This window comes from Glycine max, chromosome 3 (genome assembly GCF_000004515.6).
Source record: "Glycine max cultivar Williams 82 chromosome 3, Glycine_max_v4.0, whole genome shotgun sequence".
Classification (NCBI taxonomy): Eukaryota; Viridiplantae; Streptophyta; class Magnoliopsida; order Fabales; family Fabaceae; genus Glycine; species Glycine max.
The window spans coordinates 32,199,580-32,210,414 of NC_016090.4; the positions used below are offsets into that span (position 1 = coordinate 32,199,580).

The window sequence follows — 10,835 nt, forward strand, 5'->3', positions numbered from 1 at the left end:
TTAAAAATGTATGTCGCATTAATGAAACTTAAAGCCCATGGCCGACCTTGCTACATAGGGCTTCATGGAACTTTTTGTCCGTGAGGGCTTTTTAATGCGGATCTTTTTTTTCTCTTGGCCTATGCGAAATAGGATCGGACTGGATTGCAAAGCCTTTTTCACAACTCTAAAAAGCCATAGAATTCAACATTCATGGAAATGTCTTTTTTTTTTTTGTTTTTTTTTAAGTTTGTATTGTTGGTTTCATACCCCTTTTTTACCTTTTGTGCATGCGTTCGGATATAATTATTCTTACATGTCTCTTCTCTATCCGCTTTGATGTCACATTTTCTCTAGTTTCCTCGTGTAGTATCGACTTTCCAGTTTCCAATCTTATGCTTCAATTCCAACTCCAAGTTCTTTTCACTTTCTGTAGTTCAACATAAAATGCTACTATAACTTATCAATATCACTTTTTCTTAATTTCCCACTCAACATCTAGAACACACTTGAAAAGCTTCTTGGTTAGACTCAACACTCTTTTGCTTGCAAAGTCTTTTAAACAAGCTTTTCCATTATACATTAAACTAACTTATATATTGTAAGTTGTTTAAATATTTACACGTGCTCCGCGAACAAATCTACCTAATTAAATTGCCTTAAACAGGAGAAGACTCATAATCATGTTAAGGACGTCAGACACATGTAAGATTAACAAAATGATTTTTCTTTAAGGTTGAAGAATCTTAAATTTAACGCATATATATGGGGGCGGGGGCATATGGGAGAAATATGCTATATATATATATATATATATATATATATATATATATATATATATATATATAGATAAATAAATTTATACATATATAAAGAACTTTTTTAATTTTTATAGACAAATGAGTTCATCCATGAAAGAGTGACTGAGCTCAATAACAAATAGTAACAATATAAGTACAATGCAATATCCTTCATGAAAATGTCACGTACAGCTAATTAATTATTAATAATACATAATAATTATTGAAACGACATTGTTCAAAAAGAGGTGAAACATTCATGTTCCGATGAATTTGAGTCATCACAAGGAGAGTGGTTGTGTCTGCCTTCATAGGTAGTTATTACCATACGACAATCTTCAGAGAGTCGTTCAACTCTTTTCTTCACCCTACAGTTGTTATGGGTACAGCGGTAGTAGCTTCTGCTCATATCACACAATTGAGATGTCAATTGGAAAAGCATGAAACATTCAAAATTAGGGTAAAATATGAATTTACTCTATGCAAATGTGATTAAATTTGATTTTAATTTCCTAAAAAAAGTTGTTTGTTTTATTTTTTTATGATTTTTAAAACTTTTGAAAATGATTCCTATTATTACTTATTAATAACATGATTTACATATAGACATGTTATGTCACATATAATCTCACAGTATAGTTGTTAAAGTATCTAAACATATGTTTTAATAACAACTAAAAACCAATACAAAAGAATATATAGCATGCCTTTCATTCTTTGATTATACTTGCATTTTTTTTAGTAGAAATTAAACACGATATAAGAAGATTTATATAATTCGTATATATATCTTATTCAACCAATTGAGTTAAATCTTTTTAATAATTATACCATAGTATTATTTATTGAATTATGCTACAATTGTGAAAATAAAAAACAAACAAAAACAATCCACAACCTGTACGTTAAGTATCTACAATATATTTCACGTCTATTATTCTGTATGCTTTCTCCTTAATGTTTAACAATAAAAAATAAATCATTGTTAAATATTCTTTGCCCAGAGACACATATACGCTATAATAAAAAACAATGTGATATATTAATGACTGAACGTTGCATGTAATGTATAATTTATTTAGCTAGCTAGTTAGCTAATCATTTTAACTAGTTTATAATTTATTCAAATAATTTATAAGTTTATTTGATTAAAATGACTGACAATTTAATAAACAAATTTGTCTTATGAATTTATAGTTTTTTTTTTAAATAGTACTACTTGTATTTAAAGTAGGATATGATCTTATAATTTATTATTATTTTTCCATTTTTAACCTCAATATTTGAATAAAGTTTCTCATTTATTCTCTCTTCCAATATTATACTATTCACACTAATTATTTTATTAAAATATTCTTTTTTAAAAAAAATATAAGAATTCAAAACTATTAAAATAAACGAATAAAACAAAATTAGATAAATTTATAATTTTGTTTACAAATAAAAAATGATTTTTATAACAAATCATAATTTGTTTTATGTTATTCCTCATTTATTAGCAATTTGAATAACTAATTTTAATTATAAAACATTTATAATTCATTAGTTAGTTTAATGAATTTGAAATGCTTTATAAAATTAGTTATTCAACTTGCAATAAATGAAGAATAACATAAAAAAAATTATGATTTTTTAACTTGCTAAAAAATGTTTTATAAAATCCTAGGTAAATGGGTTACATATCTTTCATTGAGTCCTTTTGCTACTAACCCTAGATTTTTCAACAATCTTCCCCTTGATTTCTAATTCATCAACGAGACAAGTCACTTGACCAACCTTATTAATTAACTTTGCTCTTGCTCCCCCTCATACCAGGCCCTATTACCACTTGTTGGGGGAGTAACAAGGAGCACTCAGAAATGTTAATGGAATGATAACAAAGGTTATCAAGAAATTGAACACGTACTACATCCATCTCCACCTAAAATCTTAAAGATATTTAGATATATAAATCACATCACTTATATATAGCTTCACTGAACCCTTTCCTAATCAGTGTTGGAGTAACTACACCCAAATCCACCCCACTCCCACACTTGAAATGGGGGGGTGAGATGGAGGAGTTGACTGAAAAAAAATAAAAAAGAGATTGGAGTTTGAGATAGGGGAGTGGAGCGAAAAGGGTGGACGGATGATTAGAGTTTCTTTTATTTATTATTTGTGTGGATGGTTAGAGTTTTGAGATAGGAGGGAGGTCGAAAAAAAAATGAAAAGTTGATTTTGAGATAAGAGAGTAAGGTAAATAAAGGAGAGTGAAGTAAATAGGGTTGATTAACTTTTTTTTTAATTAATATAATTTTTTGAATGATCAAACTGATATCAGTATTTCTTCAAAAAAAAAAAAAAAACTGATATGAGTATATGATTAATTTTTTTGAGATAAGAGTAAATGATTAAATGTTATTTAAATATTTGTATAAAAAGATTTTACATTCAGAGTCATACACCATCTTCTCGGACAAGTATTTATATCTCCTATCAAATATTTTTATGTTTTTGATGTACGAAATAATTTATATTTATCTAAATTTATTTAATTTTTGCTTCGTAATCAATACTGTTATAAAACACACTCTAAACAAATTCCTAAAATCATGTGATATGTATATTCACGTAGTAATGTTATCTAAATTAACTAATAGACAAAACAAAATTTAAATACGTAGTATGCTTTTATTTTTGTTATGAACATAATCAGACAAGTATTCCTTTTTACGACATACTAGCTTATCTTACTTTATTATTTGTATTTTCTTATTAATTTCAGTATGTTTTTTTTTTCTTTCTTTCTTTAATCCAAGTTTGGTACTGCATCTTTTCGGGAAGTTTTCGGTTGTTAAAATACACTTGTTAAGATTCAGACAAGTCCCACTGTCATTTTTTAAACTTTTCAAACACCTGGCCCGTTAATGTTCTTAATAAGTTCCTATGTTCCTGAAGTGACCATTCCAAAAATAACTTTTTCATCTTCCTAATTCCACTTCTAAGTACATACCTTTAAGTACAATTTTGTAATGATGGTCTGCAACCGAAGCAAATTACCACCACTTTCTTGCTTGGGTTTGTAATAACGGATATACCACTTTAACCCCATTTTGCTTTGGTTCATAAAGTATAAGTCCAATAAAACTATAGAACTTTCTTCCATGCACGCAACATTAGCATACACATAATATATATGTTTTGGGTTTAGTGATCTGTTTGTTGCCACCGCGTTTTTCTTTCTCGAAATTATTAGTTACCTTCAGTCTAAGTAACTTTGGTTTTCATCAAATACTAGTATTTGTTTTATTTATCATGTTTCCTATCCTAACTCCTCCGTAAAGATAATTTTTCCCCTTAAAGATAATATGCTTTAAGCTCTCAAAAGAACCGATTGGAAATTATATTAAGGTGGTGCTACAAATTAATATACTAACTAATTGCCACTTTTTACTTCATTATCGTCACAAATTCGTTGAAAAATAGGTCGTGTTGGTGTATATATATATATATATATATTATCTATTTATATGTATGTATGTATCTTAGGTTATAGTTTACTGAAATTTGGTTTTTAAATTATACGTGAAAATCATCAAACAAGCATCTATAGGTTGACAGGTTAACATCTTAACATTATATATGTATTGCGTATGAAAAATCTGCACGTATGCCTCTTTTGATATTTGTATTTAATGATTTTCTGTTTTTTTTTTCCCTTCAAATTTCTACCTTCAAACCGAATGTTCATTACTTTTAAGGTAGATATGTGCGGATTTTTCATTAAATGCAAATATCAAAAGAGGAATATCTGAAGAGCTAGGCATATGCCTCTTCAATTTCTAGTCTCTTCAATTTTTCATCAAATACAAATATCAAAAGAGGCATGTGCCTCTTCAATATTTCTAGTATTTTCATTAAATGTTCTTCTTCAATTTCTATCTTCAAACCGAATGCTTTCAAATAAAAATCAACAAATCTGCTATATACTTGGATTTGATGATAGTGTATGTAGCTTATTCATTAATAATTCCCCTCTTGGCTCTAGCAAACATATCATAATATCGATCCATGCATGCACAATTCTATTAATTAACGTCTAAACATCTAGTATCAAACTCTGAATCTCTTTACACGGACTTCATTTAATTCATTCACACACCTCCACAACTTTTTCTTAATTTTTTCTTTACTTCTGCTTGCTATTTTGTTTCTTCTAAAGCTAAATTCTGCCATTATGCTTCAACTCAAAAGAGGTAAATTAAAAGAGTTTTATTTTAAAGAGTAAATTCTACACTTGATTCTTCAAAGATTAATATTTTTTTTGGGTACATCTTAAAGGTTAATATGATATACAAGTCTTAAAATATTTTTACCAAAAAAATTATTTTAATATATATATGCGTGTGAGAGATTGTTGTAGCCTTTTAAAGATCTTTGTCACCACACCATGTTCAATTCTTGAAGATTTAAATTTTTTGAAAGAAAAAAAAAACTTTGTCCATCTTTACCCTTCAAAACAGATTAGTTTTAGTCTATCGACTGAGAAAATATACCCATGTTATACACCCAAAAAATTAATTATCTAAAATTTTATCATATTTATCTGTTTTTTGTTTTACATAAAAGTAGAGGATGAAATATTTTTTTCACAGCTCTTTTGTATCTTTGATCATGGGTACTATTACCTTCTAACTTTAGAGGAAAGAAAATGAGGAGAGAAAGAAATTTTGAAATTTGAATTAAAGAAAAATGAAAAAAGATTTTGTATTTTATTTTAAAAGTAGTATTTTTCTTCAACTAAATAAAAAATGCATCATTATTCTTGTTATATCTTTTCTCTATTATCTTTCTCTCATCTAAACATATCATTAATGTGTTTAGATACATGTTGGACCCACTGCAAAGCAAGTTGCTACACGAACATGTGTTTAGGACCTCATGAATTGGAAGACAAACAAGCTATATATATATATATATATATATATAATTAAAATGGTAACAGATACTTTTAATTACGGCCATGTAAAAGTTTTCTCTATTTTAAAAATGATTAAATTTTGTAATAATGTATGTCTTTTGACTATAAACTTATCATCATAACAAGGGTTTCTTTGTCAATTATTGTAGGCTAAACGGGCTGGTATCTTAATATCTGGTTTTGCTAATTACGACATCCTAATTAACAGTAATGATATAAATCACTGCGTGAGTGATAAAATGAAATAGACTAGTATGTAGGGGAGTAATATGACTGTGAGTTTATAAATTAATCAAATATGAAGGTAAATTGTAATATGATAATTAAGGCAAAAACAAAAAGAAGGAAAACAGCTAGTGTGAAAGAAATCATTATAACACGGAGGTACATTTGATGCAAAAAACAGCATGGGATTTTCTTTCAAATTTTAGCCATGAGAGAAATTGGATTGGAAAAATTAGGTAAATTTTAAAGTAGTTACAATGAAAAACTTTAGGTGCAAGTGAAGCCTTTTTAGTGATGGATACCATGGGTGGAAGAAGTTGGTCAGATGAAAATATAGCATGACCGTTGGATGGTTTGGGAACAGAGGACGAAAGAGGGGACCCTATAGTGTACACTATTGTCAAAACTCTAATAATAATAATCCACTAAATATTCTCACGAATATATCTTTTTTCTTTTTACTTCACAAAAAAATTAATATTTTTAATTACCTGAAGAAAAAGCCTATATTTCAGTCTGTACCATCAATCTTCTCTACTCACAAGTCCATTGAAAGTAACATCTTGAATCATTCCTTCAGTTTTAGCTAAGATTCTCTCTCCCTCTCTCTCCCTCTCTCTGTTGACTGTTTTCAATCCTTAATTAAAATTTGAGACAAAACCTAGGATAACTACACTTGGTTTGTCTGTGAATTTAGATTCATTTGGTAGTTCCACCACCGACACATGTATTTTTCCCAAAAAAGACATCTTACCTTAATTTCTCCGGCTAATGCCTATGATGTAGCCAGTGCACTCAATCATATATTTATGTGAATTTGACAATGATATTTTTAAATGCTAAAATAAGGAAGAAAACGCTTCATTAATTAGATGAATAAATATATTTTTATTACATGCTAAAATAGGAGTATTAATTAGTGAAGTTCCTAACTCACTTTTGAAATTAATGTCCTATAATGCCACATGAAATTTAAAGTCTCAACAAGTATTTTCTCCGGTATTTGCAATTCTTATTAAAAACTTAAAATAAGTTTTACAATTGTCTTGTAACTATTAAGAATTATAATTATTTATATAAGCAACGATCGATTTTTATTCAAGAATATATAGCCACATGAATTATTCTAACAATGAAACTGCATAAAAACTATTAAGTTTTATGAAACTTCATAAGCAACTTGCATCCTCTTAGATGTATGATCTTCAAATTTATTCAAAGAACTTGCAAAACTGAGCAAAACTATATAATTAAGAAAGCAAGGGGTAATTAAGGTTCAAGGATTATATATATATTACCTTGGGTGAAGGCTATTCTTGACAACTTTCTGACCATACTTCCTCCATTTATAACCATCATCAAGCACATCTACATCACTTCTTGTTTGGAAACAAAACCGTGGCTCCCTCAGCTTCCTCCTCACTTTCATCTTGTTCTTCTCTGAGCCAGCACTTCTCCACCTACCATCATATATAAACGGTATAATAATTTTAATTTATTCATATAACTCTCCAACTTTGGAAAACAGTTGAATCTAGCACGAAATCAACATTCAGGCCAAAGCTACAACATACTTGCTTTGGGTTTTATGCTTTGAAAAGTGTAATTTTCCCATCAATGTGGATATAACAATGTCTACCCAGAAATACTCTATATATTCCTCGATTAAACAGCTTTTTCTTAATTACTTTAAAGCAAGATTAATTAACCTTAAGCTACAAACTTAATGATAAAGTAAATATGAGAACAAAAAAAGAGAAAAAAAAAGGTGATGATTTGAAGAATATGTGAAATCTGTGATGGACTATAGTGGATTCGAGTATCAATGAGTATCAAGACTTTTGAGTACCAAGCTCTTGCATCTCCTCATACCCCAAGAGAGAGAGAATAACTTGGAGTACAAAAGCAAGGTCAGAAAGAAAAAAGAAGCAGTCACTTCCATATATGGTAGAGACCTTCAGATTCTTCGCAGAAACCTAAAGAATATCTTCTTGGGTATCTAAATTAAATATTTACGTGCATGCAGAGAGAGAGAAAGAGAGAGATATTGAAAACAGAAAGTAGTGGTTGCAAGGAGGATATACCATGAGTTGTTGCCACCATCACTAGTATTTCCGGTGCAATTTTCATCATTGACAGCTTTGGGATCCAGTGTTCGCACCTGAATAAAGTTCATGGTACCATCCACATATATAAGCAAAATTGTTTCAAAGGAAAGAGATCAAAACAAAATACCTTAAAATTGAAAAGGACATAAAAACAAAATAAATAAATAAATACACAAAAAGAAATAAAACTGATAATTAATTATAAGGTTGTAGATCATAGTTGATAGTTGATATTAATGAATAGATAAATAGATTGATAAATATAGATACATAGATATCACAAAGTAACCACCTGTTCATTATTATTCCAACAAGTTCTGGATACAAGGTCATTATGGCTGAAACCAATTGTTGCTCCGGATCCGGAGGTGGTGGCGGTGGCGGTTGTGGTAGCGGCAGCAACAGCAGTATTGCTGCCACCGTTGCCGGCGTTTAGAGATTGAGAGAGCTGAGAAGATTGGGATTGAGCAGAGGGTGCCAAGAAGCTAAGAACCTGGTTTTCTTCAAATTGAACAAAACCCATTTCATGGATGGCTTGAGGGGTGTTTGCGAATGAAACTTGGAGCTCATAATTATTGGGATTAACACCTCTCTCTCCTCCTTCCATACCCCCCCTTTTTATTGATGATTTGAATTTGGTTTTTGAAAAACCACACCTTGATTTTGGTTTTTTCTTTGGTCTTATCTTCTAATTGTTAGCTAGCTGGATCTTCTAGTTTTGGTGTAGCATAAATTCTATGCCATATTGTGACCTTAGAGAATATGAAAAGAGGGTTATTCAGAAGACTGGGGCACTGAGGTGTGTAGTTTGGTCAACAACAAGGTGTATGTGTTGTTTGCCAATTAAATTCTGAAGGGAATGTTTCTAGGAAAATAATTCCTTTCCCCCTCTTCTTAAGGGAGTCTATTCAAAGTCTAGTACACACTATCTTTCTCTCTCTCTCTCTCTCTCTCTTAATTACACGTGCATTGTCCTACAAGTGTTTTTCATTTGGAATCTATATCAAAGAAAATGAAACTAGGTATTGTCGTTCTTATATGAAAATGATTCTTTCACATCACGCTAGTTTTATTATACTCATCAACGATGTAATTTTTTTTTTTTTGGTGTACATGGATATTGTTAGTTTCTTGTTAGACATCATATGTTTCTTTTTACAACATAATTATGTTTAAGTTGAATAAGATTTATATGAATGATATTTTTTCATCAAGTATTTAATTAATTAACTACACATTTAAATTATGAACTTGACTAAACATTTGGTAAAAAATTGTTTTCATTAAAAATCAAATTTAGATAATATTCAAACAATTCAACATTAATTACAATATATAAATCACTTAGTTAATGTTTGACCATATATATTGTTAATTTTGTTTTGTTATTGAGTCTGTATTGCAGTAATTAATTACAAATCCCTTGACTAGATGATACACTTCAACCATAATTGTTGTGCTTAGTTAATTAGTGTGAAAATGTTATGTGGGAAATTCTTGATTGTAAATATCAATTTTAATATTTTCATAGAAAAAGATTGTGTAAAGTGTGCAATTATTTTTTATCTAAAAATAACCAAATAAAAAATAGAAAATATAATAGAGTTAAAGGTGTTGAAACGTGTGTTTTTCTTGCTCTATGGATTGAACCAACTTAATAACACACAATAAATTAATCACACAAAACATATAAAAATTTATCATGATGTAATATATTAATGGCTGATTGGCTTAAATGTTTTGATTGATAGAAACTAATGTAATTTTAATTTGATTAGCACACTCAATCATGACCAGTTACGTGATCAACTTGCACTGATCAGATTATCTATAAAACGCTAATTCTGCGATGTGGTTATCATCACAGTAGCCAATTTTGGTTTTAATTTTATGGTGATGCGTAACGCAAAGTTTTATGGGAGATCCTATCTCATTGCTTCCAAACCGTAGTTGCTAATTAATGCAACCATTCAAATGAGAAACCATTTTTCTTTTTACTTTGACCTCATTGTTATACTTTCCAACTTCGTGAGTACACAAATTGGTCTATATCTTAGGCAATTATTGCTGAATTTGAATTGCATTCCTAATTGCTAAAATTATTAGTACACGAATTATTAATGGTCCTTTGAGCTGAGCATTATTTTTTGAAGTGTTCTAACAATATATACATTCTTTTGGACACACTCTTTTTTAATAGTTAAGATTTATTAAAAGTTACAAAATCATGAATGAGGTTAATTGAATAATAAGATCTACACAATTTTGTAATTTCTAATTAATTTCAGTAAATAATTGAGAATGTGTACGTGCTAGCTGGAAAGGATTAGAAAGTGTGATATTAGAAGAAGAAACAATCTTAGAAAGCTCCAGTTAATTAGTAATTAAAAAAATCAATTTTATTATATCATGTTATTTATTGGAATTTGTGTGCTGATCCTTAATCAAGAGTATGAGAGGGTGTTAGTGGTCTTTGCCTACGTGACTTGTTTTTCTAAGAAGGTCTAGACAGTTTGCATTCATGGTGTTCATGTTTGTTTACTCTTTAATTTGTTTCTAACTAACCAATATGAGACTTGATCTCCAGTGCTTTTCCTCATATATCAACTAGCTCAGCTTATGTTTGGATTTTCAGTGGGACAAACCCGAACATCCGTTTTGAGAAGTAACATCACTCATGCTTATGTGGTGAAGCGATCGAATTTTATGTTGCCACAAGTGCACCAGATAAACAAACACTTCATTTGTTTGTGACTTCTA

The 10,835-nt window shown here is 29.4% G+C and overlaps 1 protein-coding gene across 1 annotated transcript; it reads right to left on the bottom strand.

Moving 5' to 3' along the window:
- Positions 1-849: 849 nt before the first annotated feature.
- Positions 850-9,080, bottom strand: LOC100788263 (probable WRKY transcription factor 12). Its single transcript, XM_003521012.4, has 4 exons — positions 8,368-9,080; positions 8,052-8,128; positions 7,266-7,427; positions 850-1,180 (listed from the first exon to the last, which is right to left on the bottom strand). The coding sequence occupies exons 1-4, from the start codon at positions 8,680-8,682 to the stop codon at positions 1,018-1,020; spliced, it is 717 nt and encodes a 238-aa protein (XP_003521060.1). The 5' UTR covers positions 8,683-9,080; the 3' UTR covers positions 850-1,017.
- Between the last annotated feature and the right edge of the window lie 1,755 nt (positions 9,081-10,835).

Coding starts and splice junctions, on each gene's coding strand:
- LOC100788263 (XM_003521012.4), bottom strand. CDS start 8,682: ATGGAAGGAGGAGAGAGAGGTGTTAATCCCAATAATTATGAGCTCCAA. Junction 8,129..8,367: donor GTTGGAATAATAATGAACAG/GTGGTTACTTTG, acceptor AACTTTATTCAG/GTGCGAACACTGGATCCCAA. Junction 1,181..7,265: donor AAGAATAGCCTTCACCCAAG/GTAATATATATA, acceptor TGATATGAGCAG/AAGCTACTACCGCTGTACCC.